Source organism: Eucyclogobius newberryi, unplaced genomic scaffold, assembly GCF_026437365.1.
Source record: "Eucyclogobius newberryi isolate DKJ021-1_F unplaced genomic scaffold, fEucNew1.0.hap1 SCAF_10, whole genome shotgun sequence".
NCBI lineage: Eukaryota > Metazoa > Chordata > Actinopteri > Gobiiformes > Gobiidae > Eucyclogobius > Eucyclogobius newberryi.
Window position 1 is genome coordinate 24,215,024 of NW_027315724.1, and position 25,851 is coordinate 24,240,874.

The 25,851-nt window shown below is 43.7% G+C and overlaps 1 protein-coding gene across 1 annotated transcript; it reads left to right on the forward strand.

Moving 5' to 3' along the window:
* The first annotated feature begins 360 nt into the window (after positions 1 to 360).
* On the forward strand, positions 361 to 25,642 carry LOC140378928 (rho guanine nucleotide exchange factor 26-like). The gene is made up of 15 exons (XM_072464148.1): positions 361 to 449; positions 797 to 2,144; positions 2,228 to 2,282; positions 2,452 to 2,594; positions 4,834 to 4,890; positions 5,384 to 5,544; positions 6,569 to 6,721; positions 7,631 to 7,760; positions 8,253 to 8,327; positions 9,028 to 9,117; positions 9,893 to 10,047; positions 15,351 to 15,560; positions 23,503 to 23,570; positions 24,108 to 24,209; positions 24,471 to 25,642. The coding sequence occupies exons 2-15, from the start codon at positions 846 to 848 to the stop codon at positions 24,611 to 24,613; spliced, it is 2,841 nt and encodes a 946-aa protein (XP_072320249.1). The 5' UTR covers positions 361 to 449; positions 797 to 845; the 3' UTR covers positions 24,614 to 25,642.
* Positions 25,643 to 25,851: the final 209 nt, after the last annotated feature.

The window sequence follows — 25,851 nt, forward strand, 5'->3', positions numbered from 1 at the left end:
TACCTCCTCCTCTTTACCTCCTCTTTACCTCCTCCTCTTTACCTCCTCTTTACCTCCTCCTCTTTATCCCCTCCTCTTTACCTCCTCCTCTTTATCCCCTCCTCTTTACCTCCTCCTCTTTACCTCCTCTTTACCTCCTCCTCTTTACCTCCTCCTCTTTACCTCCTCTTTACCTCCTCCTCTTTATCCCCTCCTCTTTACCTCCTCCTCTTTACCTCCTCCTCTTTATCCCCTCCTCTTTACCTCCTCCTCTCTATCTCCTCCTCTTTGTCCCAGAGTTTGTCCGCTCCGCAGCCAGAGTGCAACAGACGCGTCCCGCTCACGGTTCCACTCCGCGCGCACACGGGGTTTTTGATCGCTCTGTCCGGACTAAGCTCATCTTTGTATCTTCAAGCCAGCTTTATGGCACCAAGCAATGGCAGCTCTGCGTGGAAACCCTCTGAATAGCGGTAGGAAAAGTTTACTTCAAGTTTACACATATTTGAGTTCTTGTTGTGCGCGTCTGAGTTAAGCTCATGAGCGTATAATAATAATAATAATGAAATATGAAAACACATCAAATCCATTTCTATTGTTGGATTGGATACGTAGTAGTGGTGACAGTTTGAATTGGGTCATTTGTTTTACATCAATGAGCATTTACTATAGAATGGACAATAACAAGTCTTTTGAGCACTTGTTTGCGCACTGGCTGTAGCTGCAGTCATCAAGTTTCATCAGGTTAATCAGTAAACACAAACTGATAAGATAAAGCTCTTGTATTGTCACTGAATTCTCTTGTTGTGCATGTGTGCAGGACGTGCTCTGATCAGGACCAAACAGTGAACACAACTTCTGAGGAGACCATGGATTTTGGCAACGATGTGGATTTGTCTAACAACAACATCACCCCTTTGTGGAGAAGGCGCTCCGATAACTGCAGAAGTCCCCAGAGCTCACGAAACCCTAAACCACGACCGGTCAGCTATCACATCAATGGGGTCATGACGACGGACTTCCCAGTGGAGGACAAGTGCTCCTTTGCTGCTGAAAGGATCCTGGTGACACCCACTCCCAGCGCAGCGGTGCTCAAGCACGTTCTCAACAAACCTGCCAAGAAGAACCGCGTCGTTCGCAGCATCAGCATCGGGCACTTTGCCAACGGGCACTTCTCACTTCCCAAATTCAGGTTGGCTCATAATAAATCTGCCTCCCTGGACAATAGGACGTATACTGGGAGATCTGACAAAGAGAAGTATAATAATGGTATGACGGCGTGGCCTGAAAAGAAGCGGCTCTCGGGGCAACTCAGTCTGAACTCACAGAGAGATGCGCTGAGCACTTCTGACACTGTCTCTCCTCCAAACGGTAACAGCTATCATGAACTGTCGTCGTCATCGTCCATCTCCTCTCCACTTTGTCGAACCCCAACCCCGTCCCACAGCTCCACGTCCAGCATCCCATCTCTGTCCTCCCTCAACTCCTCTGACCCCCCAACGCCACGCTCGTCCTCCCCAGACAGGACACAAAGCAAATGCTCTGTCTCTGAATCGCGTCATTCCTCGTCTGCCTCTACCTCTCCGTCCATCTCTCCGCTGCCCCCCATTGTCCTCAGCACTTACAGTCCGGCCGCTCGCAAGATGGGCACCCAGCAGCTTATCCCCAAAGGTTTGGTGTGCGAAGTGCGACAGTGCAAAGGGGCATCTCCGGCCGGGACGCCAGGCCAGGGATTAGTCGGTCTGCTCGGGCTGGACCACGGCAAACGCTCGACGAAAGCTCTGAGCATGGTGGAGACGGGAGCCTATTTTTCAACAGGGGTGCAGCGGCCGGAAGAGGGGGATGATAGCCCGGGAACTTTGAAGAGGGGTCTGAGGAGCACGTCCTACAGGAAGGCAGTGGTCAGCGGAGTGGATGAAGGGGACAATGTCTCTGTAGATCCTCGAAGTTTACAACTGTGTCAACCTGTCATCAAAGGGCCGAACAAGGAGAAGACTTCTTCACCGACTAGTCCGACGTCTAGCATTGCCAGTGCGAGCCCAACTAGTCCAAAGTCTCCAGGTACTCCAAAACTTTTTGCGGTCAACAAGTCTGCAACAAATTCACCTAAAACAGCTAAACCATCCAGCCCAAGTACAGCAAAACCACCGGGTTTTGGAAAATACAAGGTTTGTTACTTTATCACTGCAGTAAAGTTCATACAATGTGAATTATCCATTATGATAAGCGCTTTTATGTTTTGTTTTTTTAGATAAGTCCGGAAAAGAAGAATGTACTGACCAACCAGCGAACATTTGATAGTGAAGGTGAGAAACTGGCATAGAAAGTCCTTATACAGGTGTCGGAAACATTGATCTTTTCATTTATCTCGATTCATTGCAGAGTGAGATGTGATGTGTACTTTGTGTTCTTCTTGCGATGTCCATCACCTTGGCGGCAAACATTTCAGTGGTTTTGTGTATGTCTAAAATGCAGAGGAGGAGCTGTACCAAAATTACCAGGAAAAGGCCTTGCATAACGACTCAGATGAGGACGCTGATGCCCGTGAGCCCAAACCTGACAACAACATCGTGGTGCAGTACAAGCCCCTGCGCACCTCCTGGAGCCAGCTCAGCGTGGTCAGACACAACACACACACACACGCACTCACGCACGCACGCACACACACACACACACACACACACACACACACACACACGCACGCACACCTTGTGGATAGATCATTAGTCTCAAACACACACTACTGTCTCTTTACACTGGCATGCCACCGATCTGCGGAATGCTGCCGTATCCAGTTTGGCCGTAGTGCGCTGAAAAACCCCGTCCTCCCCACAGTTGTGCCCCTGTCTGCCCCTCTCAATGTTTATCATGGAGTTATATGAAGGGAGTCTTAAGTCTAGGAGCGTGTCGGGCACGGAGGCAGGCGGGCTACAGGAAGTCTTGGAAGAGCTCCCGGGAATAGCGCCAAGAAGACACAAACTATGCGCGCAATGTAGCCTCCAGAAAGACTTAAAGTATACAGCATGACATCATTATTTTAGACATTTTAGTTGAAAATACGAGCAAAATGACACATACATTTTCTATCATTGATTAAAGGAGGTGTAATTGGGCGAAATCAACCTGAGCCTTTGACCTTGTTACAGCATCCCCTCATCATTAGCTCACTCAAAGTAGTTTTTTGATTGTTTCTGACATTATTCTGTATTTTGACTGTATTTTTTTGCATCTGCTTGAGTGCCGGCCCACTATCCCCTAAATACTATATATTTGTAGTTCATTTTGTAATCCATCCATCTACACGCTTGAAGTGCAGAAAGTCAATGATAAATATAAATTGGTAATTCATTAAACACACGTCCAATCAACTTGGTTCATGGTTTAGTCTTTAAGGGTGGCAAGGTAAGGCAAGTTTATTTGTCGAGCTCAGGTAGTCACGAGGTAAGCACGAGGTCATTCAAAGTGCTTCACACAACAGGAAGAAAATGCATTGAATCACTACAGTAAAAAGACATAAAGGAGTCAATAAAATCAAGGGTGGATTCACACGAGTTCTGTTTTGATCCAGCTCAGTTTGCTCCTGATTTGGACTTGGTTTGGTCCTGTCTAGTCATTGTTTAGTCCTGGCTTATTTCAGGTCCTGGTTTAGACCCATGCTCAAGTGTGAACGCACCCTTAGTCTAATCTTTACAGCTTGCAAACTTTAACATCCCTAAACCGACACTAGAGCACTACATCACGCACAAAACCAGGCAAGCGGGTTCAGAGGAATGTCTTAAGTCCTTGGACACGTTGCCCCTCCCTTTCTTTCACCTGTCACCGGACACAATGACATGTTACTTTCAATTCAGCATCCAATATGTGTCTTTGTACTTCACCAACCATCTCACGATACTGAGGTCAATAGTATCAAAACGACTCCCGGTAATTACAAGGGAGAATAAAGTTGAGAGGCGGTGGGACGGCTGCCTTGTTAAAACCCGATAGTGATAAGGTAAATAAAGTAGGTCACATGTTTACAGACTGCAAGAGCTGTTTGGTTTATTTGTAATGAGTGTTTGCTGAGTGCTGTGCCCATGATAGATCCAATGTCCAGCAGGTTTTTCTCCTTGGTTCAAGAAAATATAAGGATAAAATCTACTTTAATAAGAAAGCGTGTTGAGTAAGTGTTCTTAACCAATCAGCCCATCCTCTAGAGCAGGGGTGTCCAAACTTTTTACACCAAGGGCCGCATTTTGAAACTTAAACGGGGCAGAGGGCCACAAACAACTTGACAATGTTGAATTTGTTGAACGACAAAGTGAATCCTTCGAAATTTTGCATTTGACATAATTGCGATGAGCCTCCACACCTTTAATTAGACCTGGAACATTAATATTCGGTTGGTATAACATCAATATGCCTGAATTTTCTCAATTCCACAGTAAAAAGTACAACTCTTTGTTGTTTGGGCCGACATAGCAGGAAGCTGGAGGGCTAACAAAAATTGGTCTGAGGGCCGCATTTGGCCCCCGGGTCCTAGTTTGGAGATGCCTGCTCTAGAGCCTTATCCTACAACAAACATTCAAAGTTTATTTAATTTCTGTTGTAAAAATGTACTTTGGCTTCTTTAAAGTGGCGTGTTCCCAAATCCAGAGCCCTAATTATTTAGCAAATGATTTAGTGCGTGTTTTGCAGAAGCCTTGAGTGGTGAGGAATGCAGAGTGCTTTCTTTCACTGTGCGTGGAGACAACTGGCAGTCAGACATGTGCACACCCCTTTACTATAAATGCAAGAACTCCTGACCTTAAAAACTCTGCCAAGGTTTCGGAAACCTAAATAAACGTGAAGTGACTCTTTGTTTCTATTTCTTTTTAGGTGAAGAAAAGTGGCCTCTCGGAACGCTTAAGTCAAGAAGAGCGCAAGAAACAAGAGGTAGAAAAATAATATTACATTACATTTGGTGGGGTCACGTTGAGTGCAAAAGATTTAGAGAAAGCATTAGAAAGCTTTTTGGGAGGCTATTATGTTCACTAAGAAGGTCTGGGACATATAAACCTTGTATGTTCTTTAACTGGCATTCTAATAGTCTGTTCTGACAAATGCAGGGTTAAGAAAGAGTTGTACAAATCTATTGTTGATAGTGTGTTGTTAGGGTGATTAAGCCAGTCACAAGCCGCTGTGGTCTTTGTTCACACTTGAATGTTAAGTCACTGTTCTTCCGGAGTTATAAAACAAATATTATACAATGCATTCACAAGATTAAATGCGGTGGCAAACACATTTAGACGATGAGCATGAAAAGAATGAGGAAATCTGAAAATATAAGATGTGTTAAATGGTCTTGGCGGTGAAGTTTTAGCTCATTGAATCCCGGTGAAAGTAAAATGTGTTAAACAGAGGGTAACTTCCTGCTGCGCTTGTCCAGGCCATCTTTGAGGTGATCTCCTCCGAGCACTCGTACCTCCACAGTCTGGACATCCTGATCCGCATGTTCAAGAACTCTGCCGAGCTGAGTGAAGCCATGACCAAGACTGAACACCACCACCTCTTCTCCAACATCACAGACGTCTGCGAGGCCAGTAAAAAGTAAGCGGTTTGTCATCGTAAATACTGTGGTGTGGTTATGGTACAGTTAAACCCAAATGAAGCATTAAAAACATCATCTATGCTAATGTTTAATTACTGATAACTGTGTGTGATAAACTATGGATTCATAATTGGAAGAAAAGGCCATACCACAAAAGTGAATAGTTTATTTATGTTTAATTTAATGGTAATAAATGAGTAGAAAACAGAAAACATGCTTGATTAAGAATATTTGAACTAGCCTGTAGCACCAGTTTTACTACTTTGTGGTAATTACGGTAGCCCCGGCGCAGTATTGTTATGTGGACAGTATCAAAGGGCGTACGGCCGACGTGCTCAGCTGATAATTGTTTTGTACGCAGGTGAACTTAGACACACCGTTCCAAAAGAGAATCAGAAAGCAAATGTAAAATGAGTCATTCAGGTGACTCATTTTACATCTGCAACTTTAACCCAGTTTCCCATGATTATTTGCTGCTTTTCCTCAACAGCTGAACTTGAGCATCCTTGACCTTTGAGATACCACAGTCTCTCTTTAGAAATCGGTGGTCAAGGGTCAAATAAAGGGTCTTTTGTCTTATCTGATGGGCTCATGTTTTGCATCGGGGAAGGTCAGACGGGGTGAGGCTGGCTACTGTCATCATACATTTTTATTTTCGCTCGTGGGTCGTGATGAATTCACCGAGGGTCATGAAGAAGTCAAGGTTCAGGGTGTTCAGGGTGTGTTTGACCATTTCCTGTTTGTCATTTGGCGCGCAGACTACATTTATTGAAGCGGGCCGTTTGGTGGGCCGTTAAAGCTTCCATCTGGTGGCGTGCAGGAAAAGGAAAAGACACTATGTTGTGGCTGTCTAATTTTAAACTATGTGCACTACTTCCTTTGGGATGTTGAAACGTGTGAGCAAAGCGTCCCTGCTTCCTGACTTCGCGTCTGTCCCTGTATCCTATGTGTCCCCAGTGAGTGTGACACAACCTTCGGCGGTTTAAACTCATTGATATGACATTCACACTTCTTTTTCCTTAGGTTTTTCAGTGAGCTGGAGGAGAGACACCAGCAGAGCATAGTCATTCACGACATCAGTGACATCGTCAGCAAACACGCTCAGTCCAACTTTGATCCTTTCATCACCTACTGCTCCAACGAGGTGTACCAGCAGCGGACTCTGCAGAGGCTGGTGTGAGTGACATGGCAGACGCCGCGCCACGTTTACATTCAATCTGTTCAAAAAGGAGCTTCTCACGCGGCTGTTCCACGTGCAAACGAGTATATCGTGTCGATCGGCAAACCTCAGTGCAGTACAACGCGTAGGATTAGCGGTTGGGAATGAATTGCGACTAAAAAACGCATACGAAAAGTAATGTTTATAACAACAACAGTGGCATTGTTGAATAGAAAAATGAATACAAATCAGATTTGAATCAATATTACACTTATTTTTTTACATATTCTCTATCTAGAAGCTTTCAGTCACCATATTTCCATATCTTAAAAAATCACAATATACAATAGAAATAATTGTTTATGTAGTCGACAAATTGAAAAAATAATTGCTCAAATAATCGTTAGTGAGAGACCTGGGTCACATATTGGACAGTTTTCATTGTAATGCCATGAATAACTCAAACGCCTCAAGATTTTACCCTCAATTTAATAATTTGGCACACGGGCTGTGGAAAACTTGAGCAACCTTTATTGTTCTGAATCAAAATTAATTCAGATTCAAATTGTAACTCAATTTGTCCCATCTCCGAATTTTTTTCTACCGTATTTTCCAGACTATAAATCGCACCGGAGTATAAGTCGCACCAGCCAAAAAAAGCATAACAGAGACGAAAAAAACGTACATAAGTCGCACTGGAGTATGAAATGCAGTTGCAAGTGTGACAATAACAAATAACATCACATATAAGTCGCACTGGAGTATATAGTATATAGTATATATATATAAGTATATAAAAAAGGTGCGCCATATAGTCCGGAAAACACGGTAACTCAATGCACTTGCAGAATTAATTCATTACACGTCACATAAACAACATTGCGTGGCCTTCGCAAACAGTTGTAAATAATCCTCTTCCTCTCCAGGTCAAAGAATCCAGCGTTTAAGGAGGTGCTGACGAGGATCGAGAGCCACCCGGACTGCAGGAACCTCCCTATGATCTCCTTCCTGATTCTTCCCATGCAGAGGATCACCCGGCTGCCCCTCCTCATGGATGTCAGTGCATTCACCTCATTCCACTGGCTCTTACGCAACTGTGTTTGAACAGCCTGCGCTCGACCGGACCAGACTGTTCTGACTTTTAGCTCCGTAACCTTTTCGGACACGTGCAACGGCCCAGCGTCGCCGCCTACTACTGTCCCAAAACACATTCGAAATCGCTCTGTCTTTGCTTCCTTTGGCGCGACTACACTGGTCCAAACCCTCGTCCAACCCTCGTCCAACCCCCGTCCAACCCTCGTCCCCCTCTCCACTGTCCCCCAGTCTTTCCCCTTCGTCACTGTCCCTCTCTGGAGACTGTGGGGTTTATGCGTGGACGCTCACAAACTCTTGGACCATGAGAATGTTTGTAGTTCCCACAGCCCGAATGTTTTATCTCACCCTTGATAGTGCGGCGTCGTGGCGAAGGGATCAAATGCACTGCAACAAATGTAATAATAGTTCAATGTGATACTTTTATGTGACTGAAGAGTTGTCCTTGTTTTGCAGACTATTTGCCAGAAGACGCCGAAAGATTCTGCGCAGTACGAGGAGTGTAAAAAGGCTTTGCAAGCGGTTAGCAAGGTCAGAAACTGTGCCCCCCAAAGATCAGTGTTGGATAAGGAATGTTTGTAGTGCGAATTCCTGGATATATTAAGTTTATATACCGTATTTCTCGGACTAGAAGTCGCACCGGAGTATACGTCGCACCAGCTAAAAAATACCTAATAGAGAAGAAAAAAACCACATTCCGAAGTATAAGAATAAGTATATAAGGCCGCAGTTATTTTATTACTTGGTTTACAGATTTTTGAATGAAATATATTGAACAGGCTTTTTATATTTCATGTAAAGCTATTTTGCGTTGTCGGCGTTACTTTATAAAATAAATAGATATTATAATAAATTGTATTTATATTGTAGAAATCAATAATCTAAGTGCGGCGGATCCGTAAACCAAGTAATAAAATAACTGTGGCCTAAGTATATATATATAAGTATAAGTATAAGTCGCACCCCAGCCAAAACTATGAAAAAAGGTGCAACTTATAGTCCGGAAAATACGGTAAAGCACGTTTCATACTGTACACATAGACTCAATGTAGTTTAGTGTTGAATTCATGAAAGTGCAGTTAAAAGATTCATTTCATCAATTTTGAATCTACTTTAAATACATTGTTGTAGTTGATAAGATGTAGTATAGTTGTATTTGTTGTCGTGAGAATGCAGTTTGTCAGTGTTTTTGTCGACATCCTGATCTTTTGTCGCGTTTGTTTGAGTTCAGGTGGTGAAGAAGTGTAACGAAGGAGCTCGCACCATGGAGCGGACCGAGATGATGTACACCATTAACTCTCAACTGGAGTTCAAAATAAAGGTATTCCACATTTATCGGTCCAGTTCACCACCGTATGGAACGCAGCTGTCACTTTGCCAATGTCTCTTGGCGGCTTTAGTGTGGGAAATACTGCAGTCGCTGGAATTCACGATTGCAATTCACGGATGTCTTGTAATATCCACTTGTTGCAGAGCCAGCTGTTGCGAAATGGATTGTTGCTGACTTCTGGTGTTTTGATTATGCTCAAAGATTTATGGGAAACATGGATTACGGTCCCTAAAAGTTGGAACATTGTGTGAAATGTGTTTGTAAAGCAAATTCAGTGAAATGAAGTACCGTATTTTCCGGAACATAAGTCGCACCGGTGTTTAAGTGCATAATAGAGAAAAAAAAAACGCTTGCAAGTGTGAAAATAACAAATTATATCACATATAAGTCGCTCCGGAGTATAAGTATATAAGTATAGATATAAGTAGAAGTCGCACCCCGGCCAAAACTATGAAAAAAGGTGCGACTTATAGTCCGGAAAATACGGTAGTCATATTTCATACGCAGTAGACCATAAACAGCTTTTAGAAATGTGCTGAACATTTTACCGATATTTTAACATATCACAAGAAAGTCAATATTGACATTTTTTAGCACATTTTAACTCTGGATATAATGTATTTTTTTTAAATTACTGAATCAATTCTTCAAATCACACAATGCAAAGAAGCTCCATATGTGATCATCATCCCAAATAATGAAGCTTCACATTTTATGACTTCCTCGTTATTCTGCATCATAATTGATACTATGATCTTCTCTCCAGCCCTTTCCCCTGGTCTCGTCCTCCAGGTGGATGGTCAAACGAGGAGAGCTCACGGCTTTCGCGGAGGACAGCGGCATCTTCCTCAAACGGACGTCGAGGCAGCAGGTTTACTTCTTCCTGTTTAACGACGTCCTCATCGTCACCAAGAAGAAGAGGTGAGGCACGGATCACGATACTCCTGATGCTCCCTATGCTCCCTATGTTCCCGATGCTCCCGATGCTCCCTATGCTCCCTATGCTCCCTATGCTCCCTATGCTCCCTATGCTCCCTATGCACCCGATGCTCCCTATGCTCCCTATGCTCCCTATGCTCCCTATGCTCCCTATGCTCCCGATGCTCCCTATGCTCCCGATACTCCCGATGCTCCCTATGCTCCCGATGCTCCCGATGCTCCCGATGCTCCCTATGCTCCCGATGCTCCCTATGCTCCCGATGCTCCCGATGCTCCCTATGCTCCCGATTCTCCCTATGCTCCCGATGCTCCCGATGCTCCCTATGCTCCCGATGCTCCCTATGCTCCCGATGCTCCCGATGCTCCCTATGCTCCCGATGCTCCCGATGCTCCCTATGCTCCCGATTCTCCGTATGCTCCCGATGCTCCTGATGCTCCCTATGCTCCCTATGCTCCCTATGCTCCCTATGCTCCCTATGCTCCCAACGCTCCCTATGGTCCCGATGTTCCCGATGCTCCCTATGCTCCCTATGCCCCCGATGCTCCCGATGCTCCCGATGCTCCCGATGCTCCCGATTCTCCCAACGCTCCCTATGGTCCCGATGTTCCCGATGCTCCCGATGCTCCTTATGCTCCCGACGCTCCCTATGGTCCCGATGCTCCCGATGCTCCCTATGCTCCCGATGCTCCCGATGCTCCCAATGCTCCCGATGCTCCCGATGCTCCCGATGCTCCCTATGCTCCCTATGTTCCCTATGCTCCCTATGCTCCCTATGCTCCCGATGCTCCTTATGCTCCCGATGCTCCCGATGCTCCCTATGCTCCCTATGCTCCCGATGCTCCCGATGCTCCCTATGCTCCCGATGCTCCAGATGCTCCCGATGCTCCCGATGCTCCCTATGCGTGTCGCATGTTATGTTGTTCATATCTTACCTGTCGGGACATGCAGGCAGTGAAAGTCTAGCCTGAAACCTAGATTGTGTGAGCCTGTGAAATCTTTACAAGGTTAAGACCCTAAGAGATTTGTCAAGCTTCATGTCTTAACCTGTTGAGGGAAATAGTTTGTTATCATGGGCTGGAAAAAGGACTTAACGAAAAAGAAAAATGGAAACAACAAGAGCTGGATTATGTAATTGTCCAAAAGGTCTAAACAACAGTAATAAAAGTACACATTTACACCATTTTAATACAACAGGTGCTTAGTTTTTTTTAAACCGTATTTTCCGGACAATAAGTTGCGCCTTTTTCATAGTTTTGGCCGGGGTGCGACTATACTTGGTGGTACTTATACTCTGGAGCGATTTATATGTGATATTATTTGTACTTTTCACACTTGCAACCGCATTTCATACTCCAGTGCAACTTATATATGTTTTTTTCTTCTCTATCATGCCTTTTTTGGCTGGTGTGACTTATACTCCGGTGCGACTTATAGTCTGGAAAATACTGTAATAACTATTTTTAAAAGAGTTTTTCGGCAGTTGTTCCTGTTTGTTGGTGGAATATTTTGCAGAAGAAATGCAAGATTGGCTGGTTTTGAAATCAGCCAAATACCTTGACTAGATTTGTTTGCGTGTGTATCTGCATCAGTAAAACGTATGGAATATTCTCTTGAGCAGGTATAATCCCATCCAGCGTTGACGTGCATCTGTATATTTGTGCTATTATATAAACGTCACATGTGTCCTATCAAACCGTGTCCAGACTTTGCATGAATCCCTTCTCACTCGCCCCGATCTGTGTCTGGTATTGATTTTTCCTGCCACTTTTCCTCTCAAAATTCCAAGGAAACATTAAAAACATTCCATATGCTTGCTTTTTTTTTCACTGGGAATTTATCTGGGCCAGGCTGGACTTTAGTAGTGTGTGTGCTGTTGTGTTTGAAACAAGGATCTGGCTAAAAGGAAGTTCTCTGGAGTAAGATGTCATGCTCTGTCCAGTTTGAGAAGCTGTTATAATATTAGGTGGAACTACTCACGCGACAGTGGCACGCGACGCCAAAGTTCAACGTGCTACAGTTCCACAAATGAAACAAAAAATTTCCTTTGCTGTGGTTTGGATGCTTTTTCTGCGCGCTGGACCGTGGAATTATAGTATGTAGCAAGGGCGTTGCTCATTGATTTGATGAACAATGAATAAAAACGATAAACTGAACCTTGGGATTTCATTGTGCGCTAGTTTCAGTTCCAGTATCGGTACGTGGACCTAGTTAATGATTCGTTTAGTGCTGTATAAGTTACGTATTGCGTTATTTGTGAAAGAGGTGGAGTTCAATGATAAGATGTTATTTTGCTGTATTTTGATGGGTAGTTTTGGTTTGTGTGTTGTGTTATGGGGCAGAGAAAGTGCTGAGTTGCTGCTTCGCTCTTAAAGGAAAACTTACATAAGAGCGAGTCCACGGCAACAACAGCAGCAGCAGCAGCAGCAGCAGCTGGCTCCTCTCACGCTCCACAGCCCTCCACGTCCCTCCACGTCCCTCCATGTCCCTCCACGTCCCTTCACGTCCCTCCATGTCCCTCCACATCCCTGCACAGCCCACCACGTCCCTCCACGTCTCTCCATGTCTCTCCCCGTCCCTCCACGTACCTCCACGTCCCTCCACGTCCCTGCACATCTCTCCACGTCCCTCCACGTCCCTCCACGTCTCTCCACGTCTCTCCACGTCTCTCCCCGTCCCTCCACGTCCCTCTCATCGTCCATCCACGTCCCGCCAAGTCCCTCCACGTCCCTCTAAATCTCTCCACGTCCCTCCATGTCCATCCACGTCCCTCCACAGCCCTCCACAGCCCTCCACATCCCTCTAAATCCCTCCAAGTCCCTCCATGTCCATCCACGTCCCTCCACGTCCCTCCACGTCCCTTCACGTCCCTCCACGTCCCTCCACATCCCTGCACAGCCCTCCACGTCCCTCCATGTCTCTCCCCGTCCCTCCACGTCCCTCCACGTCCCTCCACGTCTCTCCACGTCTCTCCACGTCTCTCCCCGTCCCTCCACGTCCCTCTCATCGTCCATCCACGTCCCGCCAAGTCCCTCCACGTCCCTCTAAATCCCTCCACGTCCCTCCATGTCCATCCACGTCATTCCACAGCCCTCCACAGCCCTCCACGTCCCTCCAAGTCCCTCCACGTCCCTGCATGTCCCTCCACGTCCCTCCACGTCCCTCCATCTCACCTTCTTCTCTGGGCACCATCAAAATATTAAATTCTTCTCTGCGGTTGAGAAATAAAGCTGTAGTTTCCCTTCCCTAACCCGACAGAAATGTGTTAAAACAAGTCCAATTAATCATAAAAGTGCAGAAATGAACTTTTTCCCTCTTCTTTTATAATCTTGACATTTAAATTTTGCATAAGTCCAAAAACAACAGTCACAATATAATCTAAATTCCAATATATCGCCCACCTCTACTTAACTCTGAGTAACTGGCCTATGTTAGATGCACAAACGATCTCAAACAGCTTTTCCTTCCTAAATATGGCAGTGCATTTTCTGGTGTAGTACTTCTCCGTAACATTTAAGGTGTTTCAAGTTGACTCGATGCTGTTGTGGTAGGTTTTTGCAGTAGTCTAGTTTACGCCTTCCACTCCTGCATTACACGGTACTCGAGTCAGCATAAATCACCCCGTAGCAGCAAGCTCCCCCACTTTATCCTCTCGTCATGTGCGTGGTATTGAAGGCATTTTACCTGTAGGGCCGACAGATGCAGAACCAGACTCAGATCTTCTACGCTGACTGTTTTCTACATCCATTTACACAGAAAGCTCTCTGCAAACTCTTTACATCAGCCGACTCCCTTTAAGTTGTTTGTGAATGTCTTTGTCTTTTAAGATTCCTGATTTGTTATGGTTAAATCCTATTTCTAACGCGACTGTGACTACCCCAGGAAACACACGTAGAGACAGTTTCATTGAATTATACATCCTATAAGCTGATATCTGATATCTTATTAAGCTTTTATTACACATTTTTAGTCATTTAATTGAGTTTTTTGTGTATTAGCTTGAAGAATGTGTCCTTTCAAACGTTTAGCTCTGTTTTCACAATCAATACATCACTCACGTCATTTTAATTGTCTTTATTGAACCTCTTTCTTCAGCGTTTTGACTTGATGGATTTGAGGACAATCAGGGCTCATTGCTAACAATTGAACCCTGTGGAAAAACTGCCAACCGTAACCGGGGGATCAGTGTTAAGTCACGACCGCTCAGACAAATCCACTTCACACCACTGTTTGTTCAACTCCTTCCTTTGTGCCTCTGTATTTGTGTGCGAAGCTTGTATTTGTAGCTTTCTGAACCCGGTCTGTCCATATCTGACCTGATCAGATCCATGTGGGCTGAGGTTGAGCTCCTGTTCTTTCCAATGCTGTAAAAACACACGGGTTCAGAAGTCCCGCGTTTCACAATCGGCTCCAGATGTTTTACACAAGCATCGTGGAAGTTTTCTACTCAAAGAAAATGCTGTATTTCTGTATTGAAAGCTCGGTGACATCACATTGTGTTGTGAAGCAAAATAAAAGACAAAGGTGTTGGACCAGGAGATATCGCTGAGCTGTTGTATTGTAATTTTGTTATTTACTCTCTTACATTTACGTAGTTATTTACATTTTTCAAAATTAAAATTTTTTAATACATCAAAAACAAACCAAAGAGAACAAAAATAAAGGAGAGGGAGCATCCAAAGAAAAGAAAATGAAGGCACAGAAAGAGTCAAATAAGAGTCTAATTTAGCCCAAAGTTGGTCAGAATTGTCCATTTTCAAATTGAGTCCAAATGTTGTATTGTAATAATGTTAGTGTTAATATATATAAATAGCCTAAATGCTCTTCCTTTTCCTTTTGGGCGTTACAAAAATAAATTGAATTGAATTTTGTACTCATTAATCCGTTCAAAAAGATAAATCTGATGCATGACATAATGAGCACAGACTGGGCTCTTTGCAGCTGCAGATGTTTCCAGATATCAGTGAAATTGGTCAATACCGGCCGATACTGATACATTGACCGTCCCTAATCGAAACCAGATACTCATTGAAGTATTTATGCTAATTGGACCTTTCCTGAAAAGTTTTTAAAATAAACATCAGCACTTCTGTAAGACCACGTGGGAAAATGACATGTGTTTTGAAAAAGCTTGTGGCATCAAGCCTTTTCCTTAGAATCTAAATTGAGTATCTGTCAATGACTCTATTACACAACACAGTGTTTTTCATATAATGTAACCCAGTGCCGCACTGTATTTATCTATATTTCCTGTGGTTTTCAACAATCTCCTCTGTTTGTCTTCCAGCGAGGACAGCTACACGGTCATCGACTACGCTCTGAGGGACGAGATCTGGGTGGGCTCCTGTCAGCCCGAGGACCTGAGCCTGTCTCCGGTCCGGACCACTGCCAGCATGCTCAGCTCCAAACAGGGCAGCACCAACCACCTCTTCAGACTCACCTTCAGGAGCAACCACTCAGGAGAAAAGGTCCTCATGATCCTCGGGACGGACTCACTGTAAGCGCGCTTCATTCACGCACTTCTGGAAACGTCTTTTCTCCGCCTTGACCTAAATTCATTCATTCACGACCCATTCTCCTTCTTAAACAATACTCCTTACAGTCTTTTGTGGGATGGTGCAGTTCACAGGACTATTGAGTTACTCCAAGGTTATCATGAGTTCCTTTTAACATCTACACTGCACGTAACATTGAACTATAATCATCCAAACGCTCCTTTTGTTCATTGAATGTTAAAATTGTCTCCTGTCAGCCGTCGTGATTGTTTTGCGCATCTTTCTCTCTTTGCGTCAACTCAGTGAACCTTTGAATAGCGAGCGCTGAGACTTCCAACTCATACGTTCAGTCATTGCCCTCACGTGTCTCCTGTCTGTCTGAATAGACGCGATGTGGCTAGACTGAGCAGTACTTTTTCAGTAGCTCTCTGAAGCGCTCACATTATGCACACGCTGCTTGGAGAGAGTCGATTTCGCAACGCCCTTTGAAGACATTTGTTTTCCAGAGACCGTGTGCGCCGACTGTTCTGGCGTTTTTGGAGCGCTTCATATTTACACAGTGTTGTAAAGTGGCCATGAAAAGCAGAAGATGTTGCTTTTGTGCGTCTTTTTCCTCCTTAAAGACACATCCAGGAGCGGCATCACAGAAACTCACGTTCATATTCACTTGCCGTTGTAGTAGTTGCATGTTGATGACACTTTTTTCCTATATACAATGATCAAAAGTATGCATTGATAGCCGTGTAGTTTCTGTACACACACGATACGATACAGGAGCGTTTAAAGTAGGTGCAGGTCGCAAATTTAGAACTCTTTCGGTCATTTTGTGTGAGTGTTTTTGAGGCAGTAGAAAAGAGCTAATATTATTATCTGTGCAGAAATCAGGATGTGGGTTGTTTTCGTTTGATGTCATTATCGTTTTGGGCGTAAATAGGATCCATGGATGATTTTGTAATGAATCATTTGGTGATTAGGATTACATTAGGATTACTTGATTATAGGAAATCACCAATTCCAAATGTAATAATGCCAAACCTTTCATACATAAATAGCTCTTCCTTTTAGCTCTTCGGTTTATGTTCCCTTTTGCAGGCTCTCTGCTTTTTCTTTCTTTCTTTCTTTAATTAATTCTTTCATTTTTTTTCGTTTGACATAAAACACAGAAGAAAGGACAAGACCAGAGAGTGAAAATAAATTAAAAAACTAAAAGACACAAGCACAGAACAGAACAGCTACAGAAATACTGTAAAATCACAGCACATTTGAACCTAAAAAAGGGTCCCAAAGTCAGTCAAAAGCTCTTTCTATTTCCACAGTCCGTCTGACTTGACTGGAGTTTCTTGTGTGAGTTTCCCCCTGCCCACTGCGCTGGGACCCTTGTATTGAAGAGGGCTCATCCCATATTGGCCCAACTCACTTTGGTCAGTGTAGAAAGCCCCCCCGTCTCCCCTTTGATGAGTGTCTGTGGGCCCCATTGGCACACATGTAATAGAGAGGGCACTGTAGCATTAAGTGAGTGGCGGAGAGAGGTTTTGGCTACTGTCCATTGTTACAGCGGTTGCTAAGCGTTGTTCTAGTGGTCTCCTAGCAGCGGCGGCCCATTGAAAAGACGGCAGTTTCCCACGACACTCCCTCCCCCCGATGTTAGCGGCGCCTGTTAAACTCTACTCCGCGCCCCTCCTCGCTCACGCTCGCTTGTGCCTTTGTTTTTGCTCATCGCAGAACAACTTCCTCTTTTTTCCCCAGTTTAATTCATCCTATTCAGGGATCTAATCAAAGATGACACGGAGGGCCATTCGAACTATTTATAAAAATGCTTCGAGACCACACAAAATGTCAAAAGCACTACGATGGGGAGGTACTGGAGTTTGAACCGGATTTGAACTGGAACCTGAAACATGCCTCAGGACAAGCACCAATCACTTCTGCTCCACTTTCCCTCTTTCTCTCCTCTACAATAGATTATCTACCTGCTCATTCATTCTTAACTTAAAACAGACAGAGTTCACTTCTGTTGCTGGAATGAAACTACCGTATTTCCCGCACTATAAGGCGCACTGGGTTATAAAGCGCACTGTCAATGAATGGTCTATTTTTGATCATTTTTCATTTACAAAGCGACTATAAGGCGCATTAAGCGAGACAAAACAGTCAGATAAGTCAGTCAGTTGAACTTTATTAATGCAGTATGCGCGGAAAGTGGCCAGCTTTTCTTTGTGAACTTTTGGCAGTTGCTGTGATGTTGTTGTTGTTGTTGTTGTAGTAGTTGTTGTTGTTGTTTTATGGCGGTTGGTATCCAAGTGTTACATTACCGCCAGACTTTATTCCTTAGACTTTATTCCAGCTGGCCTTCTCCCACGCCAGACTGTATTCTTTAGTCTTTACCCTGTGATATATTAATTAATCCATATTTAAGGTACAGTGGATTATAAGGGGCAATGTCGGTTTTTGAGAAAATTAAAGGCTTTTAAGTGCGCCTTATAGTCCGGGAAATACGGTACATTACAACGTGATTTAGATTCCGTTTAGGATTTACCAGTGTGTTTAAACTGAATTAGCTCACATTTCTTCTTCAACGCATCAGAAGAATTAGGGCTGTAGTCGATTAATGCAGTTCTTGGTTGACTAAAGACATGTTTTGTTGTAGATTGATTGATGGACATAAGTGGACAGTGGTGTGAAACTGGCAAAAGCGCTCAAAAGCTCTCAGTATCTCTTTGGGATGTCACAATATCATATTTTAGCGTTGCAATTATTGGGAGAATAAACATCGCGATTGTTCGATTATTCATGATTTACGACCAAAACGACAAAAAATCCTACATTTTCTTACTTTCTTGTTGTCTTAACACGTTATCGCTCCTCAATATGTGACCTGCCTCATGAAATCAAACTGTCTGAATGATCAATTTGACATTTAGGACAGGGTGAGCAGAAAAGACTTAGTTTTGCTTCTAGAACCGTCACATTTCTGTTAATTGAACTAAAAAATACTTAATTTAGTTCAAAATATTCCCTTTGCTGTAAATTGTATTTAAAAAACCCACAAACATTAAAACCTTTTAGTCTTTAAGTCTATATTAAGACCTAAATAATCACGATTATCTTGTCAGGCCTTATATCTTTATGATCTGACCATATCTGACCCAAACTGCACTGTTTATACCAAGGAAACGTGGATTTGTTTGTAAAAGGCAAATTTGTCAAAATTCAAAATTCAATCCCAAGCGACAAAAGCGACATCTCTCCGTTTCTATTTCTCAATAACCCTCCTCAATGCGTCTGCTCGTACCGTGTCGGCTCCTGACTGGGATGGAGGGCCACTCTGGAAACAGGATTCACAATAACAATCCCAGTCGTGTAAAAGTCACGCCATGTGCACTTTATATTCTCCTCACATGAGCAAAAAAAAAAGCAGCTCTGTGGGAAATTCCATGCATACTGGCAGCGGGTGGGTCTGTATGACTTTTTTCACCCTTCAAAATACATTTCTCCTGACTTACCCGTGTGGTCTTCACGATCGTTTGACTCTTTGGCATTGGACAGTGCAGATTGTGCGTCTAGAATCTTTACATCCTGTGCATCGTCATCAAACATGTGCCCTTCAGGACTTCTCATACACTCTTATTACATTAGATCTGAGAACCGCTGCACGCCACAGGTCGAGTTCCCACGCACAGTTCTCCTATAGTCCCAGTTAAAAGTGATTTGTAGTTTTGATGATTACATACTTGAAGAATCTGGCCCCAGTAGCTGGAGCCGGCGATTGCACAAAGACGCGTGTGTTGCCTCTCAGACACTGTCCCTGCCTTCGACTCGTCTCCATTGTGACGCCGTGTCCTCTTCCCTTTTTCGCGTCCTTTGTTTGGCACGTCGGGCTGAATGGAGCCGCTCTATTAGTGGGACAGAGCGGCCACAGAAAGTCCACTGCAGAAAACAAAGTCTGCACAAGTTATGTAAGGCAAGGCAAGGCAAGGCAAGTTTATTTGTAGAGCACATTTCATACACAAGGCAATTCAAAGTGCTTCACAGCAGGAAAAATGCATTCAAATCACAAAGAAATTACAGAAATACAATAAAATTAACTAAATTAAAAATTATCAATCCAACTGATTTTCTAAACTAATAAAATCACAAACAAAAGAGAAGAGTGCAAAGAAAAAATCCTTTTAGTCATATGCGCAGCTAAACAAAACAGTTTTTAGCTTAGATTTGAACATTGTCAGAGTAGAAGCCTGTCTCACATCTTCAGGAAGACTGTTCCAGATTTTAGCTGCATAAAACTGAAACGCAGATTCCCCAGGTTTTGTCCTGACTCTGGGCACCAGCAGGAGGCCGGTCCCTGAGGTCCTCAGAGTCCGAGATGGTTCATATGGCACTAACATATCCAAGATGTACTTTGGTGCTAGGCCATGGAGAGACTTGTACACAAGCAGAGCTGCTTTAAAGTCTATTCTCTGAGCCACAGGGAGCCAGTGCAGAGACCTGAGAACAGGACTAATGTGATCATACTTCCTGGTTCTAGTCAGGACCCGAGCAGCAGCGTTCTGGATGTACTGCAGCTGTTTTACAGCTCGTTTGGAGAGACCAGTGAGCAGGCCGTTACAGTAGTCTAATCTACTGGAGACAAACGCGTGGATAAGTCTCTCTAAATCTGGTTTTGACACTATATTTTTGATTTTGGCAATATTTTTTAGATGGTAAAAAGCTGCTGATGTTATTGATTTGACGTGGCTATTAAAGTTCAAGTCTGAGTCCATTATTACCCCCAGATTTCTAATTTGGTTTGTAGGTTTTAGAGCGAGACTCTGGAGGTGACCGCTAACACTTTCTCTTTGTTTCTGTGGGCCAAAAACGATTATTTCAGTCTTGTCTGAGTTCAGCTGGAGAAAGTTGTTTTGCATCCACAAACTGATCTGTTGGATGCAGTGACAGAGTGAATCTACTGGTCCATAGTCACCTGCCGATAGTGAAACATAGATCTGAGTGTCGTCTGCATAATTGTGATAGGACACATTTTCACTGCGTATCAACTGACCCAACGGCAGCATGTAGAGGTTGAACAGAAGGGGACCCAGGACTGACCCTTGGGGCACTCCACAGGTCAGGGTCATGTGGTCTGAGACACAGCTACCAATTTCAACAAAGTACTTCCTGTCTTCCAGATAGGACCTTAACCAGTTTAGGGCAGTGCCAGTGATGCCCACCCAGTCCTCTAGTCTCTGTAAGAGGATCCCATGATCGACAGTGTCAAAAGCAGCACTCAGATCTAACAGAATTAAGACTGAGGCTTTGCCCGTGTCAGTGTTCAGGCGGATGTCATTTGTCACCTTGACAAGAGCAGTCTCAGTGCTGTGATGAGGTCTAAAACCTGACTGAAAAACATCAAATGAGTTGTTTATTAAGAGGAAATCTGTGAGCTGTTGGTAAACAACCTTTTCAAGGACTTTGCCCCAAAATGGCAGATTAGAGATGGGCCGGTAATGACTCAGTACTGCGGCATCAAGACTGCTCTTCTTTAGGAGAGGCTTTATGACCGCAGTTTTCAAAGACATTGGGAATGTTCCAGATTGAAGCGACATGTTAACTATGTGAGTGAGTGGTGCTAACAAACTGTTCAGCACAGACTTTAGAAATTTGGTGGGTAACAGTGTCAAATGTACTCGGGCCGTCCGCCGCGACTGTCTGGATTTGGTTAAGCGATTGGAATTGGTCGAATGTGAACGTTTTTCCGTGCAAAACGTCTAAGAGCGCTAGGGATTTTGTCGTGGGAGTGGCTTTGGGTTGAGTCAACAAAGTGATAGAGAAGGAAAGGGGAAGGTAGTGAGAGATGAGACGGAAAAACAGTGGTCTGGTGGTGATTTGGGGTTGGCAGAGGAAGCCGCTGTCAACACGCTTTATCTTTCCTGGTGGAAGAGGTTTCACAGCGCAGCGAGGCCCCTTCTCCACTCAGACGTGAAATAAGAAACCCGACCGGGGATTTATGACATTCTCGCTCTTTTGAAGAAAATGCTCTAATGCCAAAGGAGATTTAACATAATAAAGGACACGTGATGAGGATGAAGTGGAGAAGTGGACGAGCACCTGCTGCACCAGTGGATTCCACGCACCGCTCACAAACAAACATGAACTCTGTCATATACACTGAGGCTTAAAGTGTCATAATGTGGCACGTGCATGAACTACATTCAAGTGTTGTGAAAAAAACATGATCTCGGTAGCAAAGCATCTCAGACACAACAAAGACTAAAGAAGTGCATGCTGGGAATGTGCGACTTTGTGTGAATGTGTCAGTGTCATTGTGTGTACGTCTCCACCTCTGTTGCTACAGAAGTCAGTATCGAGATCAAATAATTGCAATGTTATAATTACTTTCCCAACTCTCCAGCCTTGGGATGAGCCCTGTTTCCTTTGATTGAAGTCCGTGCGGTTTGTGGCTGACATTCCACAGATAACCATTAAGTGTCGTCCAAACACTTGTGGTTCTTTGGGTGTGTTCTGTGCCCTCAGACGGAGGGCTTCAGCTGCCGGACCCTCACAGGGAGGATTGTAGTGGTGCAGATACATGTGCCGGCAGCTGTCAGATCCTTCCCATGGATCGCCTCACATGTGACACACAGTAACGTCACACAACACACTGCCATGTCAAGTCCTCTTGTCACTGCGTGGAACACATGACACATACTTCAGGGAACAATTTGAATAATTTGTAACATGTTGAAGTTAGATTTGCCAAATGTTGTGATGTCATTCATTTACAATGTAAATGCTTGGTTTAAGTGCATTGATTTCTCCCCTGCTTATTGCTAGAGCTATAGCAAAGATATTTATTTATTTATTGAACCTGTTATTGGCTATTTCCTGAAATATGCACTAATCACGCTGACCCAATAGGTTGCGCCTCATTTAAACTGAATAGGATCTAAACGGCCCTTGAACAATAAGAACTCTATAAAACAGAGTGACTCACTGGACAAATTCAGGCTGTGATAAAAGGGGCTCACGCTAACGAACGTGTGGCTACCAAACCTTTGAGTCACTGTGACGCTGCCCAAAGGCCTAGTCCATTCCCTTCATTTCCTGTGCCCTGTATCTGCGCTCTGCCCCTGCCTCTGCCCCTGCCCCTGCCCCTGCCCCTGCCCCTGCCCCTGCCTCTGCCTCTGCCTCTCTCTTTGGGGAGGACAGAGCAGGTGAAACGGGAGATGAGCTTTCCTGGAATCTGACCTGCGTGACTCCACCTCCTTCTTTCTCATGAAACACAGAGAGCAGAGAAGGAACAGGCAGGTCTGTTCTCTTTGGAGAATTAGTCTTTGTGCTGGTTCGGCTCGCTCCTCTTTGAGCTGAAAATGCACCTGTGTTCTCTGACAGAAAGAGGGAGTGAAGGCCAAATTATTCTTTCCGTACAAAGAATGTTTAGATTTCTAAAGTCCTGAAGATTCCCTTGGAAAGTCACTTATCCTGGCTGTATTAAAAATGGTGTCAGTTATTTGATTTGTGCTGTTAGGAGCTGTGCATGATTAGAACAGCATATTTTCCCACATTTATTGCTTTAGGCAGGGTAGAAAATGAAGACAATTAATTTCAAGACTGACCACATGGACATTACAGCCATTTACTGACCACTTCAGGGGCGTGTCTAGACCTCTTTCACCGGGGCGGCCCAAGGGGGGCACCAGGCTCGACCCTTTAAGGCAATCATTTTGACAACAGTTTGTGAATGATTTATTTTAAAATGTTAAGAAGAACGATAAATATCAATGTCTGTCCTCTTTTTCTGGTCATAATTTAGTGCATAATTAAGTAAAAGTGAATCTGTGCCACCCCCCGACTCCCTAGAGCCCCTCATTTAACACACACATTTGACAGAAGGTGCCTTGCTATCAGATTATTGTGTTATTTAATGCTTCAGTGCCTGCTTAAGAACAAAACTGTGTGTGTGTTTAGGAATGAGCGCGCGCGCTGGGTCAGTGCCTTGGGACACAGCGTCAACAATAAGAAAAGCCTTGATAGAAGTAAGTTACCTTCTGAGTCGAGAGCGCCCTCTGGTGGCGGCTGTCACAAGGTGAAATAATGTGAAGACAAACAGTGCAGGAACATACATTTAGAGAAAGTTTATAATGTTTTTCTTAAACAATGGATCTTTTCATGGCTAAAGTAAAAAATAATACAACATCTAGATTGGACAATTGATATATTTTTTGATCAATTGGATCCAAACGTAAAATAAAATGAGTTTTGCCAGCAGTGTAAATATTAGGGCTGGGACAAGAAACAATAATATCACAATAAATAGGCAATTAAAAACCTTTTCTATTTTTGTGACGATTCTGCAGAAAAAAGCTATTTAGCCATGTTCTCTTATTTTGATAATCCATTAGTCCAGGAATTATTCTGTTGATTAATTGATTAGTTGTTTGGAACATGAGAGGCCATTGGATATGACATTTTTACAACATTTTCACCCAGATAAAGCTGAACTTAATTTGTTTGAGGATGAAAGATTTTTTTTTAATCCAAAACACAACATTTACACATTTCCCATTTTACAGACGCAATGCAAGTGGAGGCGATCCGGACCTACACGGCGAAGCAGCCGGACGAGCTGTCTCTGCAGGTGGCGGACGTGGTTCTCATCTCACAGACAGTAGATGGTAAGTCCACATCGCTCCAAGACTCTGAAATGTGTTTTCTTTACAATTCTTCCCACACAATCATTACAGCTGTGTGTTTTATTCAGCACATCCCTCATTACTCTTGTACGATGCATTCAAACTGATGTAAAGCTTCAAAACCAAGTAGCATTTTACTCTTCCATTGATCATGGCGGCAGCTTTCATGTTATAAAACAGCAACTCTTTGCATCAAAGCGGAAGCTGTTGGAAACTCAGTTCACATGTATTTCTCTTGTTTAGGCTGGTATGAAGGGGAGCGGCTGCGTGATGGGGAGAGGGGGTGGTTCCTTGTGGAATGCACCCAGCCAATCACATGCCAGGCAACCATCGAGCGCAACATGCAGAGGATGGACCGCTTACAAGGGCTGGAGACAAATGTATGAAAGCACGAAGATGGAAAAATACAGCTTCATCCCTTAATATATTATCTACCTAGACAACAGGCACAGCCCAAGGCAAGGTAAAGAGGGCCTGAAGCTAAGGAGGCATATTTTAGAAGAGAAAAAGCTGCTTAATTTCCTCTAAACAGGATTAAATCAAAAGCTAAACAAGTAGGCAGAGGTTTTCCTTAATTAAGGGAAGCTGTTAGTGTGGGTGGTTTGAGCTGTCAGCAGGCTTTGCCAAATTCATAATTTATCTGCTGGATGAATAACTTCACACCCACCATCAAAGTCACAGCTTCGACACCTTTAAACAAGTGGCAGTTTAAGATTTGGCAAATTTTTCGAAGGTGTCAAGAAATTAGCCAAATGATGTGTATTAATGAGGAAGCGGCTTCATTAAAAAACAAGACAATTTTGTTTCTTGCTCCACAAATCTTGCAAAATAGATCATTAGAGGGGGTATAATGTGTGGGTAGTGGAGCGTCTTTGCTGAGAAAGAAACAATAACCACACATCTGACAACACTACAAAGGAAAAAGTGTAAAAGAAAACACGGAATAGCGCGTCCAAGACCTTAATATGAGGAAGTGTTGATATACAGCATTCAAGATTGATTTGTGATGTTTTATTTTGGGGCAAGATGAAATGAGAGTGTGCTCGTGGTGACAGAGGAGAGTGTGTCCCTCTTCAGCATGTGGCTCATCATTAAAGAGGCTAAAGGGAATGGTTTGGTCAGTCTTGTGATGGTTTGGTCAGTTGTGATGGGAACGTTGGTCAAATCCATGGACATTACACAGAAGAATTTGAGGCTGAACATTTTACTCCAGAAACAGTCTCACTCAGGGAAATATACTTGTCACGGATTAATGTATGTGCATATATAGTGTAAATAATGAATGTGCATGTAAATATGTATAGGACGTTGTATTGCAACGTGTATTTTTAAAAGAGACATTTATATTCAAGATTTGTAGTCGACTCCGTATATTTTAATAATCAGCTGCTATAATAAAAACTTAATTTCCTGTGGTCTCTGGTGGATTTCAGTGATGGATCTTGTATTACAGGCCCCGATTCTCACGCCCCCTACAGGACATGTATGGAATAAGTAAAGAATAGATTTGAATAAAAGGCTCCTGAGGACACATACGTCACAAATAAACACAAGACCAAGTGAAGTAGTAATCACAGATTTTCATTATGGCCCCAGTTGAGTGGAATACACATGCATGATACAG